Consider the following 19,424-nt stretch of genomic DNA (forward strand, 5'->3'; position numbering starts at 1 on the left):
TCCTCCATTGGTATTACCAAAATCTTGCAGAATTAATACATTCCAACGTGTTGTGTGTAATAGTATACATAGAATTTCCTCGAGCAAGTAGAATAAGTCAATATATAGTCAGCCACGTACTCGATCACAATGTACACTGCATTCTATGTGTATAATATATGAACATATATACATACTTTGTCTAAGAAACTGTTTTTACAATCTCTAATTATCAATTTTATTTATAAACTCCATCAATTTTATTTATAAAAAACATATTAAGTACTAAAAAATTGTGAGGATAAGTTCATGGCTTGTACTCAGATCTATGTAATACTGCTTATTAGACGTTAACCTTATCCGTCCAAGGACGACTCTTGATATTTCGCTGTTCGTCTTGAACTTTCTGATCACTTGGCCTCATTTCTCAGGAAAAGTGTTTTGGAGACGCTTTTTGCCGTCCGATTGTACATAGTACACCGTTCCAGGCTAAGCATGAAAGAAGAGGTTGAAACTGAAGGGCGTTTTTCTAAAACGATCGAAGGATATGGCAGAAATTTTAAGGAAAATTATTGTGCTACTCAAGGTTATATTATATTCGTTAGAGCAATGTATGCTAATTATATAACGAAATCGATTTTTGCATATTATATAAAAATACTGTTTTTTACAAACTACCTGTTATTCAAATAATTTAAAAATCTTGTTTGTTGTGTCACCATTTTGATTTTAGTTGATGTTATTTGTGTAATATTGTAATTATCAAGTGGCTATTTTTTTTTAACTTAGGTTTTTTCTTCTTTTTATAAATTATGTGAAAATTTCATGTCAAGGTTTCAGGTTACATTTCATAACACCTTTGTTATTTTCAATTTCCTATTTCCTATTATTTTCTATTTTCAATTAGAAATGATGAAGCCAGAATTTAACAACTTAACGTAATCTATCGTACAAGAATTTTTCAGATGTCAATTAACAAGTGACCAATCTTGAGTTCCATTGGTCTCAACTTTCGTTCCTGATTCGTTTGCAGAATCATGCAATTCCTACGACATAGGAGAGACGAAACGACTTCCTTTGTTGAGTGCACGGCAGCTGCGCTTCTATTATCGACCTGTATTTCACCTGCACTGTATATCTTTGAACACTCGGGTACAATCTAGACTTCCTTTCAAATTTCCAACCCTGTCAATTTCCGAATTCCTACGTACTCCAATTTAGTAACTTTTACATTTTCAAGGCTTTTTTATTCGCAAAATTCCATGTCAACAAATTTCAAAATTATCCATATTCTTCCATTTCTAGATTAATTTTGTATTTTCAAATTTTATAGTTTGTAAAGTTGCAAATTTCTAAGTTCTTATTATTTGAAATTCTCGAATTTTTAAAATTACAAATTCTCAAGGTTCATAATTCTCAAAGTTCTAAATTCTCAAAGCTGCAAATTGTCAAAGTTCCAAATTCTCAAAGTTCCAAATTCTCAATGTTCCAAATTCTCAAAGTTCCAAATTCTCAAGGTTCCAAATTCTCAAGGTTCAAAATTCTCGAAGTTCCAAATTCTCAAGGTTCCAAATTCTCAAGGTTCCAAATTCTCAAAATTCCAAATTTTCAAAATTCCAAATTCTCAAAGTTCCAAATTCTCAAGGTTCCAAATTCTCAAGGTTCCAAATTCTCAAGGTTCCAAATTCTCAAAAATCCAAATTCTCAAAATTCCAAATTCTCAAAATTCCAAATTCTCAAAATTCCAAATTCTCAAAATTCCAAATTCTCAAAATTCCAAATTCTCAAAATTCCAAATTCCCAAGGTTCCAAATTCTCAAAATTCCAAATTCTCAAAGTTCCAAATTCTCAAGGTTCCAAATTCTCAAGGTTCCAAATTCTCAAGGTTCCAAATTCTCAAAAATCCAAATTCTCAAAATTCCAAATTCTCAAAATTCCAAATTCTCAAAATTCCAAATTCTCAAAATTCCAAATTCTCAAAATTCCAAATTCTCAAAATTCCAAATTCCCAAGGTTCCAAATTCTCAAAATTCCAAATTCCCAAGGTTCCAAATTCTCAAAATTCCAAATTCTCAAGGTTCCAAATTCTCAAGGTTCCAAATTCTCAAGGTTCCAAATTCTCAAAATTCCAAATTCTCAAAATTCCAAATTCTCAAAATTCCAAATTCTCAAAATTCCAAATTCTCAAAATTCCAAATTCTGAAAGTTCCAAATTCTCAAAATCCCAAATTCTGAAAGTTCCAAATACCCAAAATTCCAAATTCTCAAAGCTCCAAATTCTCAAAATTCCAAATTCTGAAAGTTCCAAATTCTCAAAATCCCAAATTCTGAAAGTTCCAAATACCCAAAATTCCAAATTCTCAAAGCTCCAAATTCTCAAAATTCCAAATTCTGAAAGTTCCAAATTCTCAAAATTCCAAATTCTGGAAGTTCCAAATTCTCAAAATCCCAAATTCTCAAAGTTCTAAATTCTCAAAGTTCCAAATTCTCAAAGTTCCAAATTCTGAAATTCCAAATTCTCAAGGTTCCAAATTCTCAAAACTTTAAAAATCTTCAAAATTCCAAATTCTCAAAACTTTCAAAATCCTCAAAATTCTCAATTATCCAAAAATCCCTAGAAATATAGTATATCTCTTCTACCTCTCTTTATATCCAAATTTTCGACCCATCCCCAAGTTTCCAATTCCCCAAAAATTCCCAGAAATAAACAAACTATATTCCTTCTCTTCGTTTGTCGTGCTAATATTTTCTACTAGCAAGTGAAATTTGTTCCCGACTGTACGTCTGCTCGTATGTTTAACTTCGCGTATTACCCCCAAGCTCCTGCTGACCCCACTTCTAATGCACGATGTTTCAAGGTGGTAATTAATATTTAATGGCAGAATGCAGCCGCGTAATCGGCTCAACTGTGTTACATAAAGCATTATGGTATCGGTCAAGGGGTAGTCTACACTCTTCCTGTTCAAACCGCTGCTCGTTCACCTAACGAAAACGATACCAGACGTTTCTTTAACGCGGAAAAAGCATATTCAACGAGAATATCACGTTGTATGGACATCTTCTAAGAAGCTTTAGCTATTAATTCTCTTGGCATTGACATTTTTATGAGATTCGACAGCTACTTAGGGGAAAGAAAATTGTAGCTTTGATACCTAGACTAGACTATAAAATGTAATTATGAGTCGTGTGCTTGATTTATTTCAAATAAATTTCATTTTACGATCAGTCGAAATAAATTGATCATAAATAACCATTTTCTTTTTCTTTATTTTACTGTTGTAAAAAGGTAACTCTTATGGATGGTTTTGCTTTTAAAAATGAAAATAGTCGCTCGTGAATAATTCGTTGCTGATAATATTTCAATACGTGTTTTGTTTTAAATGGTACTTAATAATCGTGTAATTGTACGAGTGGAAGACGCATGATAAATTAAGGGGAAGTAATTTTCAGGTACGAAGACCTTAATTTTATTTCAACAGGATTGGAGTCAGAAAGGATCAAACGGAAATTGCTTTTAAGCACTGATGTGTTTAGATGGGACAGAGCCTGGAGGAGATCTTTATCTCTAAAGTTTCATCCAGCCCTAAGGGTGCAATTATAAAGCAGAACAGGAAACTATTCGTAAACTTTTCAATTAAAATTCAAATCGCTGCATCGTCTCTAAGGAGAATTACTTCCTTGGTTTGCCACGGAAACAATTAATATGCATTCTTAATAGTCACGATGAATCGGTAAACGCTGAATGATAGTTTTAAAGTTAATTGCTCGCTTATCATCAACAATTTGTAGTGAGATCAGATTTAATAAAATTAGGGAAAAATTAGATCAATTGGATAAGAAAATAACATAAAATAGCGGTGTTATAATGCAACATAAATCTGTGTGGCAATATACAAATATAGTATAAATTTATCAAACAATAATTTGCAAATTGATAAATTTGTAAAAATTAGTAAGATGGAAATTTGGAATGTTAGAAACTTTGGTAATTTAGAAATAAAGAAAATAAAAAATTTAGAAACATAAATAGTCAGATTTTCAACTTCAAAAACGTAGAAATTTAAAAATTAAAAACATATAAAAGCACAGAAGTTTCAAACATTTTCACCGTGAAATTTTTCAGGGTTCATAAATATTTCGAGTTGCTTTCATATTTTTAGAGCGCGTTGCACTTGTAAAGCAGATAAACCATCGTTTATTCCTATTTTTCTATAATCAAATTCGAAAAACAATCAGGTATCGAAGCAAAAATTCACAGGACGTAAAACGATTTCATTCGTTCCTAACAATAAACAGAACGATGCAGTTCACGTTCGACAATATTTACGAGCAAGTTGTACTTCCATTCGTCTACACAAGGAGAAACGAGTCCAATCATCTAGAATAGGCTCTTCAATTTACAAGCAGTCGACATTATGGAAGAAGATACTTCGGTACGCTCTCGCGTCGAGGAGGCATCGAGAATGGGCACAAAAACCCTTAGCTTCGTCGACGAATCTTCGTCGTTTAATTTGGTCGATAAAAGAGATACGATGTAGTTAGCTATTCGCAGTAAATTACGAGCTATAACCGTTTTTACCTTATTCAGACGTTTTCTGTTGAACGCGTGAAAAACGCACTGCGAAGGGACGTCTTGATCAATAAATTACTTGCTGAATACATACTTTGTTTACAGACACTGCTGTTATTATTTCATTTATTTAGAGTAGTGCAAAGTGCATTTTGATAAGTATGGATGTATGGATGTATGTATAGGGGTGTGAAAATAAGGGGTATTAGGGTGTAGGAATATGGGGATGTAGGAATATAGGGATACCTAAGGGTATTAGGGTGAGTGTAGGGGTATTGGAATATTGGGGTAGAGGGATATCGGGAGGTAAGAATATCGGGACATGTGGATATCGGGACGTAAGGAGATCGGGACATAAAGAGATCAGGACATAAGGAGATCAGGACATAAGGAGATCGGGACGTAAGGAGATCAGGACATATGGAGATCGGGACGTAAGGATATCTGGACGTAGGTACTTCGGGACATAAGGAGATCGGGACGTAAATATATCTGGACGTAAGAATATCGCGACGTAGGTATATTGGGACGTAGGTACTTCGGGACATAAGGAGATCGGGACGTAAATATATCTGGACGTAGGGATATCTGGACGTAGGCACACCTGGACGTAAGAATATCGCGACGTAGGTATATCGGAACGTAGGTACTTCGGGACATAAGGAGATCGGGACGTAAGGATATCTGGACGTAGGGACACCTGGACGTAAGAATATCGCGACGTAGGTATATCGGGACGTAGGTACTTCAAGACATAAGGAGATCGGGACATAAGGATATCTGGACGTAGGGACACCTGGACGTAAGAATATCGCGACGTAGGTATATTGGAACGTAGGTACTTCGGGACATAAGGATATCTGGACGTAGGCGCACCTGGACGTAAGAATATCGCGACGTAGGTATATCGGAACGTAGGTACTTCGGGACACCTGAACGTAAGAATATCGCGACATAGGCATATCGGAACGTAGGTACTTCGGGACATAAGGAGATTGGGGCATAAGGATATCTGAACGTAGGGACACCTGGACGTAAGAATATCGTGACATAGGCATATCGGGACCCAGGTACTTCGGAACATAAGGATATCGGAACTTAGGGATATCAGGGTGTAGGCACATCAGGACAAAAAGATATCAGGATGTAGGTATATCGGAACGTGGTGATATTGGGATGTGAAGACATAGGAACATAGCGACATCAGGAATTAACCCATTGACTGCCAGACATTTGTAGAGCGTCTTGCCCTGGGTACAAACGTTTTATTTTGAAGAATACATGAAATTTTACAAAATATAATTATATTAACCAGTTAAGTGCGTTCGACGTGTATACACGTCGAACCAAATTTCTACTGCGGCGCGTTTGAATAACGTATTCAGAAACTAATTGTTAGTTTTTTTAATGAATATAAATGTAATCCTTTCTCGTTTTTCGTAAAGTGTATAATAATACCATTTTCCCTGCGTTCGACGTGTATACACGTCGTTGCTTGTTTTTAATTCCGCACCCTGTGCTGATTTTTTGAAACTAAATTCCACAGTTAACTGGTTAAGTTACCGATATAATATTGTAATAGCATTTACAGTAATTTTTATTGAAAAAAAAACACTACGAGATAACTCGTAGCTGGCAGTTTTGATACACACGCTAACTACGAGATATCTCGTAGCTGGCAGTCAATGGGTTAAGAATATCCTACGTAGAGATACCTGAACATTGGAATAGCAGGATGCAGCAGTATCGGTATCAAGGCCAGTATAATAGACAGTTTAATACCAGTATAATACAGGGTGTCTCTTTCTCCCATTTCAGGGACCTATACTAATTGTGAGACAGCCTGTATGTATTATAGCAACTATTAGGTATTCTGAGTATTAGAAGTTAAAAAAAAATATAACAGAAAAGAATTAAACAGACCAGTGAGACTTGCATATACACGATTATATTCAATTTATAAGTCCAATAATTACGTGCACAATCCTCGGTTTCATTATTTATTTCAGGAAAAATATTTTTGCTCTATTTTCTGCGTAGTACAGTATAAACCAATGCAATGGGCGAGATGTTTCGAATTCAAAAATGAAATATTTTCATGTAAAGGTTTGATATGTTCGATAAATTGTCCATTTCTTTGACATTGTACTGTAATATTTTTACACCTGGAATGCGAGAGAATCGATCCGTGTAAAAACACATAAAATTCCTGACCGTTTCGTGTAACTCGAATTTTCTCAGTATGGCACGGAAAATATTTCATCTCGCATATTTAGGTATTAAAAAAAAGTGGGACACTTTTAAGTTCACCATGTTGCAAAGAGTTAACGCACGACGAAACAGATTATCCATGCGCGATAAATTTTATTACTTTAAAAATTGTTGAGAATGTTTCGCATTCTGTCGAATACATAATTCTCCTCTCTATATTCAAGTCTTTTATTTTGCTCTATTTTATAAAACGTTCAAACCATCGTTTATTTTAATTGCGCGATACTTTGAAATTTATCAAAACAATCAATTTAATGGTTAGGTTGTTGTCATATTAGGTTAGGTTTATTATATTATCAGTTATTACTATTTTATATAATTATTTTTTCCTTAATAATTCAAAAACGAAGCTTCAAACCCCATTTTAGCGAAGAGAAATCTTATTCAGAATCGCGTCAGCTCTCATTTCAGGGACCTACATTAATCGTGAGACACCCTGTACACAAGATAAACAATGTCGACATTGCTCCTAATAGAAAAGGAAAAAAGTAATCCGCAGAAGTTACAATGAACGATTTATCGTTGCACATGGTCGAAAGGGTTGGTCATTTTCAAAGTAGAGGACAATGGAGTCAATGGAACACGCGTCAACTCACGTCTATTTGTCTTTCGGTGACTGTTATTAATCGTTCTTTTAAATAAAGCTCTCTTCCCGGCCAATTGTTTCCGTGGAACGCGATTCGATATAAAGTATAGATCGTAGCAATTCACTGGAATCGACTGTTCGCAAAATTCTTCTTTACTCCGGCCGAATCGTTCGCGGTTATTTCAAACTGGTCGTTATTTAATTACGTTCAATTATTCAGCTTGGCCACGTGCTATTCAACGGGAATAAAATCGAATTTTAAACGTAGAAGCTACTTTTGAACGTTATATTCTTCTGTATGGTTCACTAAATCGACCGTTTGTGCATTATTGAAAAACAATTACTCCACTTAACGTGTACCTTCCATTCATGCACGCTATTCCTTCACATATTTATATCCTCATATTTCTATATCTGCGAACCTCTGAAATTCCTACACACGTATTCTAATATTCCTGTAGGAAAGTAATTCAAGATTAATTATTCAGCGATTTTATTCAAGTATCAAACTGAAAGGATAATGACAGGAACAATTTGATTTGCAGCAAAATTTAATACATTCTTAATTCATGCATCACATATTTTATACATTGCATAGTATTCTGTATTTCTGCATTCCATTGTCATATCTTGACATTACAAGATACCGATGCACACACAGATGATATACCTACGTAGAGATCTGGGGATATAGAAATTTAATGATATAGAAATTCAGGAATACAGAGATCTAAGAATATAGAAATTTTGGGATGTAGGAATCTCAGACTTTAGAACTGTAAAAAACAAGAAATCTAATAATTTAGAAAGAAAACTGGAATCTGAAAATATAGAAATTTGCGGATGTAGGGATCTGTAGATACATGACCCGAAACTGCAAGAACCTGGAGCCCTAAAAATGTAAAAATGTACCAATACAAAAATCTACAGATATAAAATTCAAGTGATCTGAAACTTTCAGAACGCAAGTGTCAATATGTGTAACGCTTTTATTGTACCGCCATAGAAACACCAAAATTGGTAAAATATTTAGAGTCTCCGTAGACCTTACTCCGTTCCCGGTAACATTCGCGCAAAAATTTGAAATTCAAAAAGGGGCGAAACAGTGAAATGGCGAATCTGCATGCATTTATTAAAATTTCTTGTCCCATTTACAGCGTTTCATCAAACGATTTTTGATGTTTCTCGGTTGCACACAATCGTCACGTCAGCGAGAGAGCGTAAAATCGAGATCTTCATGAAGAACTTAGCGCTCGCATTAAACATCCGCGCTGCAAATAAACGGTTAAATTATACGTTGTTAAACGACAGACAGCGGGAAACGTTCGTCGGTCTATTTTTGAAGGTTTCTGCTCTAAAGGAAAAGGACGCTCTTGAATAAAACATATTCACCGGCGGGCTTGCCCTGGAGTCTATTCTTCCGGTTCTCTACGTCTTCTTCTCTCGACGTTCCGCTTTTTCTTCCCACGGTTCTTTTTGTCTCAAAGCTGAGCAACCGGTTATTCGTGGAACATGGCCCTTCTTCGACAATTAAATGTTTCGTTGTATCTGACAATTTAAACACCGCTTAATTTATATCTGATCGCGCGGTCCACGAAGGTATACCGTGGCACGTAGCGATTCGAGAAGAAATTTATCAAAGCATTTTGACGCTTGAATCGAGCGTGCTTGAGAGAATTCAGTCTCGAAAACTTCCGGAATGCTTTACAATCACGAAACTCACGTTCCTTCGTTTTCTTAGTCTCGAGCTTCCTTCCGTTCAGTTTGCTAAATCATGAAACATTTTCTGCTCCGCTTTTTGGATGTTTATGCTTTTAGACGAAAAACAAATTTATTAGGGTACATTCGGGAAATTCGTTTTGATTTAGCACCCCGAAAATCCTATTTTTTAGTTAAAAACGCTTCTCGTGGTCAGTTAACAATTTTTATGGTATTTAACTCTTTTTGTGCAGGAGTTCATGTCACGATAAGATGCATGCTTTATTATTGCAGTTCTTGTTTATTATCATTTAATTCGCTTTACTAGTGTATAATATTCGCTTTCAATTGTTATACATACTGTACATACGAAATTTGATGTATAATATTTCAATAGTATGAACAAAGTGAGGTTATGTTGGCTATTCTTCAAACGAAAATAATCAACATCAAAGTCATCTTCTGCTATCATTTTTATGTTCGATACCAATATTCGTGTATACATTGATAATCTCTAACAAATACAAATCTTTGCACACTCAAAATGCTATAAGTAAAACATATTTGTCCTCATTTCAGAAATTTATGACTTTTAAAATTTAACACCTATAAAACTCATCCTCGTCTCATGCTAAATCAGTTTCAAGAAGTAACAGAACATTTGCTCATATTCCACTGGGAAAATAGATGAAGAGGCTCCATTATATTCAAGGGTAAATTCAATATTTTCCGAACATCGAGGGGTGCAAATTTATGAGACGATGAAGTACAATGATATTTTATGGCCTTCATCCCCCATATGTTTCAACAGATACCCCTCGCGAAACAACCGTTTGAACGATGCTCGGAAACCACTTTAATCTGCCCTCTATTTACAACCCTCTTATCAATGATATCTCTCTGATTGATGAGCTAATCGCGTGCCTTTTTTGTGCTCCAGGTTCTGACAGCCAGGTGTCGGATGTTGATGGACAACTGTATACAACGTTGTTGTATAGCAACGGGCCTGGGTACACGCAGCCGAGGAACATTTCACGAAAGTCCGCGAAGGATTCTATTCAGGTAAAGAAGGCTCATTTCCTCGACCACCATGATGCCTATCTGTTTATTGGATCGGAAAATGTCCGATCGAAAATATCGGGGGCACGTTTAAAAATCCATCACGCACTGTCGACGATTCATTCGCGAAATATTCGATGGAACTCTCCGAACTTCATATATTCAACCCTCTTGTCCTCGTTCACCCTCTTCCGAGCTTTCATTTACTCGCTTTCGCCCGTTTCAAGATCGTACGACCACGACAATCGGTTCATCTTCCGACCTGATAACCACCGACTTATCCACAAAGCATCGATTGTTTCATTGTCTATGTAGCTTCAATCTTTTTTATTATCGAAACTTTCCGACGCGCAGAGATAATATTTAAGAGTGCTTTTGAAGATTGAAAATATTTCTGGTAAAACTTTTTGAAAATTCTTCGATCTCGCTCGAATTTCGAGCAAGTATTTCTAAGTTTCTGAATTTTGAACTCGAGTTAGATATCAGAAGTGTATAAGGAGAACGAGGTTTAGAGTTTGCCTGGATCGATAAACACTGATTCGATCAAATTCTCAATCACGTTTCACCTACCCCTCTCTTTCTATATTTCTTCAGTTTCCTCCGTATTAAACGCAGTGTCGAGATTGCTTCTGATTCGATTTCTGACTCGGATGCTTCGCATATAAACTTCGCCGAAATTACTCTCGAAAAAAGTTCGAAAAATGACAAATACTATGAACTAGCACGAAAGTGTCAGTAAACACATTGAAAGCAGAAAATACTTAATTTCATGAAATTGTTACAACCCCATTTGTGACAATATAAGAAAAGTGTGCCGCAGTGAAAAAAATATTTATAATTTGAAATTAAAATTGAAACGAGTAGTTAAGAAACTGTAATAACTAAAACAGGAATTACGTAAATAAATTTTGTGCTTTACGCTCGTAATGAAATTTTGATCTCGATCGTGTTAATATTTGACTGCCGCTGATTTCGGTCGTTAAGAAGCACTCTCATGTTGCGATCGACCGATCAAACGTTTCACGGAAAGAAATTTTACCTCGGGTCAAGCAATTATGCGTTAATTAATGTGTAAATGTTCGGTCTTTCAATGGCCACGGTTCCCTTTGCCAGTTTGAAACCAACGCGATCCAGTGCCGATAAAATAATCTGATAACCCAGTTTCCAAAAAAAATGAGGCGTATGTTGAATCCACGCGCGAAAGGATTGGAGAAAAAGAAAAAATTGGAATGAAAAGGGAAGAATACTCGTGAAACAATGAGAGTTTCGCGTTCATTAAAGTGATCGTCCCCTTCGTAATGCATCTGATTGTTTCGCACAAAACGCTTTGAGCGTGTGAATATCACTCACGCACATTTCACTGTTACTATTATTCTCTTTTAATTATACCATCAGGCGCGTCGTTGACACACTTCGAAAAATTCTGTAATTAACATTGTTGCTTTGAACCGTTCGTCGGGTTACTTTGCAAAAAATTCTATGTTATTATTACTCTTTTTGGCGCATTGCTTTTACTTTTTGGGGGGAATAATAATAAGCAATACTGAGAATCGATGTAAATTTAGATTTTTTACTTGTGGCTAGAATTTGAAAATTTGTCGATTTGTAAAATAGTCAAGTTATAAATTGAGAATTTGTGAATATGTGAATTTTAAGTTGTCGATTTGTAAATTTTCTTGGTGGTAGATTTGAAACTTTGTCAATTTGTATATCAGTAAATTCGTAGTTTGTTAATTAGTATAATTTGTCATTGAAAAAGTTGAAAAATTCGAGTATTCCAAAATTCCTACATTCTCGACTTAATTTTACAGACAAAGTCCTATCTGCTTCCACGGTATACAAACACATTTCATTCTGTAAAAGAGAGCCTTATCTCCAGCTACTTCGCAATCACTTCCCTTTACGTTCGTGTTTGTCCACAAAAACATCCAAAAAAAACAACCAAATCGGAATAGCAATAAAAGAAAGTTTTGCGTAAATCTCTTAATAGTTTACGTCCATTTTTACGATTCTCCGAAGCTAACTGAGATAAGAAATTTTACTTCTCGTGATTCAATCGGAAATACATCGGTAAAAGGAGAAGTTGACAGAATAACCCAGCGAAAATTTTCCAAATTACTTTCACAATCGCTGTTTGATTGATCAATTTTATCGAGCTGTTGCACGGATGGATAACTCTGTTTACATTGCGAATAGGGGAATATCATTTCCGTACACGTTGTATCGACATAGCTAAACGGTTCTATGGGAAGCAGTTCCGAAGGAAGGTTGAACACGAATGGCTGGATGATGGATGACAACTGCACCGCTCGGAGATATTTAACGTTCACTCTCGGACGGACAATAATTCCTCGGAATATCCTACTATCCAGGCCATAGATTTCGGGGACAATTGCGGAACGATCGTAAGAGAGCTACCTCTCTTGAGATTACCATTTCTTCTCTCTCATTCGACATTTTACGATGCCTCTTTAACTCTTTCTTTTGATATCTCGAATTCGGTAAAAATGATTTTACCCTCAAAAATTCTTCCTCTTCACCCAAAATTATATGCTTTAATTATTTTCTTCAAATAATTTTAATAGAAATTTTGCTTTTCTTCATTTCAAAGTTATTATTCTAAGATTTTTTTTATCGGCACTTTTTCGTAGATTCTTTTTAATATTTCACCGTAGTGGATCATTATAAAGTCTACAATTTTGGACATTTCATATTTTTGTGCACTTTTGAAATCTTTCTATGTATTGATTTTCACGTTACGCACTGACTTTATTTATGACTTACAAAACTTTACAAAGAATTTATCCATTTAAAAAATATATGCTTCCGTTAACAAAATTCCGCTGTAAAAGATACTTCCTTATCATAAATTATCTCCACAGCTTGATTTTGATAAAATAACTAAAAATACTCGAATTAGTAGTTTCATAAGTATACACTGATAAACTAATTCTTTCTACTAAAAACAAAATGTCCGTATTTAATTAAAAATATTTAAACAATGAAAAATGAATGGTTTGAAAAGATGACATACATTCAGAAAGCTTACGTGCTTTTTTACAAATATTTCAATTGACTTAATTCGTTAATTAAAAATAAATGAAACACAGAATAATTTGAAGCTTTTAATGCACGGACGAGATTTCGTAAAACTTAATATATCAGAAATTACGTAGTTTCCCGGTTAAATATCAGAAAAATCCGGATCGTAAATTTCCCAGTAGTTCGTTTTTAATTTCCATCCTTCCAGCGGTCATATTAAATTCATTTTTTTTCAGAAACTCATCTATGGAATTTAATTACAGTTTTTGTAAGTACGCAGAGAACAACCCAGCATACTTTTTATTACGGTAATCTGTAGAAATCGGTGAATTATACAAATTTTTGGAACGACGTAAAAAACGAAATAGGGAGAGAGATAACTAGTTTCCGTGGTCCTATCATTTACGGGACGCGACACAAACCAGACGCTTCGGAAAAATCTTACGATACGAGCGTCCTGTGAGTTGCACGTGTAACACTGGCCCTCTGGGCGTCGTGTCATAAATTATGTGAACTTTTCACGGGAGAACCTGCAAGAAAAAAGAGGTCCAGAACCACTTGAATAGTTGCAGGAAACTGCTGTTACCAATTTAGTACAACGACCTTGTACGACACCGTTGTCGAAAACGTAAAATCACTATCGTTTTTGTATAACTTCGATCAATAAACGAAGTATCACAAACTGTAGTACAACCATTTTTCTAGATATTGTATTATAACATATAAGATATTTCAGTCGACTAAATATCAACAACGAAGATTTTGGAAGTCGTCAATGAAAATTTCTAAACTCCTGTAGTCACAAATTTAAAAAATTCTAAAATCATCTCACTCAATTCTAAAGTCGCTCTTCTTCAAGTCTAAATTCTTCATATTATAGATGTACAAATACGAGAAAATTTACCTTCTTAAATTTGAGAAGTTTTTCCAAACTTCCAACTCCAATAGCTTCACGTGTGAAACCAACATGTGGAAAATAAACCTTCAGGATTTTTAGTTAAGTTGATTTCCATGTCAGGAGCATAGCGTTGCTCTCCAGACGATTGGTAGATGTTCGCAACGTGTTAATTTGAACGAAATTTTATCTAAACTCGATAAAAGTTTCGCGTTGATTTCTAAGGCATAGATAAAAACGCGCCGGTACGCTAACGCCATTGTCAGTTTCCTGCAAACAACGATTTCCAGCATGCGTCAACCCTCCTGCACTTCGGGATGTACTTTCATCTGATCGCGGAGTTGAACGTGCCAAAGGGGTTCGTTGAGGTGGAATCGTGACGGACGACAAAAGTACCCTTGTGAAGCACCTTTCTTTTTCCTTTTCCTTCTCTTGCGTTCCTCCCTCGCGGCAGAACTGGAAAACGAGAACGGAAACGAGCGGAACGAATCAAAGAAGCAACACAGCCAGCGTCGAAAACATTACTTTCTGAACAAAATGACAAGCTGGTTACACCAGAACGCTAGAGCTGCTCGTGCATCATAATTACAAGGTCGAAATTGCAGGCTTGCGAAGCTTGGTCTCGGTAACGAGGCCGCCGGCTGGAATTTCGTTCACGCCAGGAAATCGTGGTAACCGGTTGGAAATTTATGGCATGATATATCGCCGCTGTTCCGCGATTATTATCCTTTCGACACGAATTACGAAACCGTTCACCAAACTGTTTGATAAAGGAATAGTTCCGCTAGCACGGAGAAACTCATTCGTAAATCACGACTGTTTCAAAATCTTTCAGCTGCGCGATTATTCGACAAATTTCTGACTTGCAAGATTCGATAGACATTACAAAATCTGTATCTGAATTTCGTGATCTTTAGATGTTCAGACATTCAAACTGTCGACTTTGAAAATGCAAATTTGGTTCTGATGACAATTTCAAGTTTATTATGCAAAGTTATACAGAAATTGCAGTATAATGAAACAAAAAATACATCAATGGTATGCTTGTCAGTGTGTTGCAGTTCAGAATTTAAACAGTGACGGTAATTTTTAATATTCTTTAAATAATCATCCGTCTGCCCTCAGAAGGGGGTATACGAACGTTCGGATGTTATAAGGTGTCATAAACGAGTGAGCGATTTGGGAGTTCCTGTTAGATGCGGAAATGTTAACACTTTACCGATCGGCAGTCGATTAATCAACGTTTTGTTCCCAGCGCTTACCGACCGGCAGTCGATTAATCAACTTTTTTATTAACCGTTAGATTCGATTAGGTTAGACTGGCAAGTAGCAAGCAGCAAGCATTTCTTACTTTGTATTCTGATACTCGTTGCTTTGCTTTAAAAGCACCCATATTTTTATACAGTTTTTAAAAATTTAGCCTTCACGATGAAGGAAAAGTGTTGGTGAGTTTTATCTTGATGATCTGTCAGATTGTCTTCACTGCTCTTCAGCAAGTGGTACTGATGATAAAGTGATAGTAGTAATGTAATGATTCGAAAGCAACGTTCTGTATAACCACTAATATACAATGATTCAGAAGACGATGATATAAATAATAACGTTGAAGACAGCAGTGGTAGTCGACGAACGACAAGACCATTTTGGAACCTTTCGAAGGCAGCCCCGGCGTAAAAATTATGCCAAGTTCCCCTGAAAATGTAACGGATATTGTATATTTATTCATTGGAAATGACCTGATTGAGCACTTGGTGAGAAAATCTAATAGATATCATTATCAAGTCCTAGTCTCGGACGATTTGCGGCTGAGTGGCCGATGAGAGGGCATAGGTTTCTCGAACCGCTACCGGTCGGTAAAGTGTTAATTGCAGGTATAATCTAAGTAACCGACAATCAAATGTCTATGTTCACAGAAAGCAGGAGTGCCACGAGTGTGGGCGACGCACGGCGGCGAGGATGTGCCAGTGTTCGCGATCGGTCCTCTGGCGAGTGTCTTGTTCTCGGGCAGCATCGACCAAAGCTATATACCGCACGCCATCTCGTACGCCTCCTGTCTGGGTCACCATGCGAGCCGTTGCTCCCGAGATTCCACATCCACCAACGACACAATGAGCGTCCCGATAAGCTGTCCCTCGGCGGAGCCGAACAGCGCCGCGATATCCAGCGACGTGATGAATGACCAGGCTAGAAATCCACCCACGAAATCCGCCGCGTCCCCCGAAACGACCGGCTGCCATTCGCTGACCAGTGTTCTCTTGCTGCCCCTTATCCTCTCCATCCTGCCCTGCCACCTCGACGGAAGGAGTTAATGCGCGTTAGAGCCTCTTCCGTTGAATGCTTCTCCGTTACACGTTCGAAGTGAAACGTCCCGAAGAAGCTGTTCCCTCTAATCTGTCCTCCCCTGCCTTGTTCTGACCTGTCCTGCCGGGACAACAGGTGATCCTAACGATCGCCAGGGATTAAACGCGTATCTCCGGAAATGTGAATTTAACTTTCGGCCGTGACTGGCCCAGATCGGATACGGGCGAATGGGAATTCTATTAATTCCGCTCGATAGAACGGGCGGAGGTATCGACGGAAATCGAGTCTCGCCAGGAAATAAGTGGCTCTCCGAGAGGATTCGCGAGTCAAATTTCCTTACAGGGGACTGTAGATAAATGTTCGTGTCGTACCTCGAGCTGGATGAACGAGAGCTCGGCGGATTCGAGGATACAGGTTGGACACGGTTAGCCTGCGTGACGTAGAGACTGTCCTCCATCCTGTAACGGCGCTACGTCACCTCAAAGGGAACCAGGATTAATTCCGGTTACATCTAACTTCTTCCGGGAAACGGACTCGTGGTACTCGTGTCGACGGAGCTACTAGTTAATCAGTGTCCGGGTCAATGGACGATTCCTGGTGTCAGAGACGATTTGGAACAATTCGAATCGATTTGTGCAACAATTAGTTTAATTGAATTTTAAAGTGGCGCGAAAGTGTTGAACCGTGGACGTATGTAGACGGAGTGCGAAGTGATAGCAAGATCTCGAGGAACGGTAGTGATAACTGGGATAACTTCGTTTCCCTTCGGTGCCATTCGTAATCACGCGATATGACAGTCGAGGTCGTGGACTTCTATAATAAAATACTTCTATCTGCTCATAGTTATACTTTTTATTATATAAACACTCATGGTTTAGCTCGATTTCGTTCGATTCTGGAAAACTATTCTCTTTATCTTGCCTCTAATACAGTTTACACAAAATGTCACTGACGTCCCTGAGGTATTTAGCCGACGCAAATCGAACGCGTTCGAATTTACCCGATTTACCACTACTGCCGTTTCTCAACTCAATCTTAAGGGTTCTTCCACTAAGTCTATGTAAGTCTATACGTCGAACGTTTCGCGTAGAATTTAGAGGTGTATAGACTCGATCGAGTGACGATGATCTATGGAGTTTGACTCCGATTTGACATTTTGCTCGTTTCAGAAACGAGACAATGGATATCCGGATAAGTTTTCAAAGAGTTTAGAGTCACAAAGTGAAGAATGGAAATTCGAAGCGGCTAAAGAGACAATCTACGACGGTAATGACTATCTCAAGGTTGCTCAATGAACTTTGACAACTTTCAAACTACTCGTAGGACCTAAATGGGGTTTACAAGTGCTACGTGACGAGGATACTTCAATCGAACCGTGAAAAGAAGTTCCGATAAAGTCGATTCGGTTCGATTAAAGGGGCTGCTGAATGCGACGGGTCAGACATTAGGTGATCGTCGAAACAAAGTGTCGAAGAGTTTCTTCGAGATTCCTGAAATAAAATCCAACGAAGCTAAAGTCACCGAAGTGTCATATCACGATCGATTTCGATCTTAAAATTCATTCTTGAAACACTCGAACTTATAAATAATTTTGCAAAGTGCAATCTATTAACTTATGGAAAATCAACTCATCGAATATACATTGTATAAATGAATGTAAACCCATTCATTTTTCATCGGTTTCTTGTAAGCTCAAGTTTTATTTATAGAGCGGTGGACTGCAACGATTTATGTACAGTAGACTCTCGTTATATATTGCCAACATATTTTCAAATAAATTCACAATTGTCTAACGTGAAACTTTTTTATGTTTTATTTCGAAAATTTAAAGTTTGAACTAATTTATCAAATTTAAAGTTTGAAGTAATTTATCAAATTTTAAGTTTGAAGTAATTTATCAAATTTAAAGTTTGAAGTAATTTATCAAATTTTAAGTTTGAAGTAATTTATAAAATTTAAAGTTTGAACTAATTTATAAAATTTAAAGTTTGAAGTAATTTATAAAATTTAATGTTTGAAGTAATTTATAAAATTTAATGTTTGAAGTAATTTATAAAATTTAAAGTTTGAAGTAATTTATAAAATTTAAAGATTGAACTAATTTATCAAATTAAAAATTTGAAGTAATTTATCAAATTTAAAGTTTGATGTAATTTATAAAATTTGAAGTTTAAAGTAATTTATCAAATTTTAAGTTTGAAGTAATTCATAAAATTTAAAGATTGAAGTAATTTATCAAATTTAAAGTTTGAAGCAATTTATAAAATTTTAAGTTGGAACTAATTTATAAAATTTGAAGTTTGAAGTAATTTATCAAATTTAATGTTTGAAGTAATTTATAAAATTCAAAGTTTGAAGTAATTTATCAAATTTGAAGTTTGAACTAATTTATCAAATTTGAAGTTTGAAGTAATTTATCAAATTTAAAGTTTGAAGCAATTTATAAAATTTTAAGTTGGAACTAATTTATAAAATTTAAAGTTTGAAGCAATTTATAAAATTTTAAGTTGGAACTAATTTATAAAATTTAAAGTTTGAACTAATTTATCAAATTTAAAGTTTGAAGTAATTTATCAAATTAAAAGTTTGAAGTAATTTATAAAATTTAAAGTTTGAACTAATTTATCAAATTTAAAGTTTGAAGTAATTTATCAAATTAAAAGTTTGAAGTAATTTATAAAATTTAAAGTTTGAACTAATTTATAAAATTTAAAGTTTGAACTAATTTATAAAATTTGAAGTTTGAAGTAATTTATAAAATTTTAAGTTTGAAGTAATTTATAAAATTTAAAGATTGGACTAATTTATAAAATTTAAAGTTTTAAACGTTGTATCCGTCTGGTTTGAATTATAAATTATGCATTGAACTCTAATAATCTCTAATTGTCTGAATTTCACCAATCTTGATTTGTAAAAAACGTTGAACCTCCGTTAAAAACCTTCTGTAAAAAATTGTTAAATATCATACACATGAAATTCTTCGAATGAGCTACCATAAAAAAATTCGGTTTTCTAAACAGGAT

The 19,424-nt window shown here is 35.6% G+C and overlaps 1 protein-coding gene across 2 annotated transcripts in view; it reads left to right on the forward strand.

Annotated features, from left to right (window-relative positions):
- Positions 1–18,187, forward strand: part of LOC100882520 (alkaline phosphatase-like) — a 308,558-nt gene extending 290,371 nt beyond the window's left edge. Inside the window, exons 8-10 of one of the 2 annotated variants that reach the window (XR_013040141.1) lie at positions 10,045–10,166; positions 16,014–17,461; positions 17,571–18,187. Coding sequence is in view for 1 of the 2 variants with exons in the window: in XM_076538177.1 (XP_076394292.1) it covers positions 10,045–10,166; positions 16,014–16,409 (518 nt within the window). In the remaining variant the exon portion in view is untranslated. Of the gene's footprint in view, positions 1–10,044; positions 10,167–16,013 lie in introns of both variants that reach the window. The other variant, XM_076538177.1, reaches the window with a different exon arrangement.
- The last annotated feature ends 1,237 nt before the right edge of the window (positions 18,188–19,424 follow it).

The sequence above is a fragment of the Megachile rotundata genome, chromosome 1, assembly GCF_050947335.1.
Source record: "Megachile rotundata isolate GNS110a chromosome 1, iyMegRotu1, whole genome shotgun sequence".
In the NCBI taxonomy this organism is placed as follows: Eukaryota; Metazoa; Arthropoda; class Insecta; order Hymenoptera; family Megachilidae; genus Megachile; species Megachile rotundata.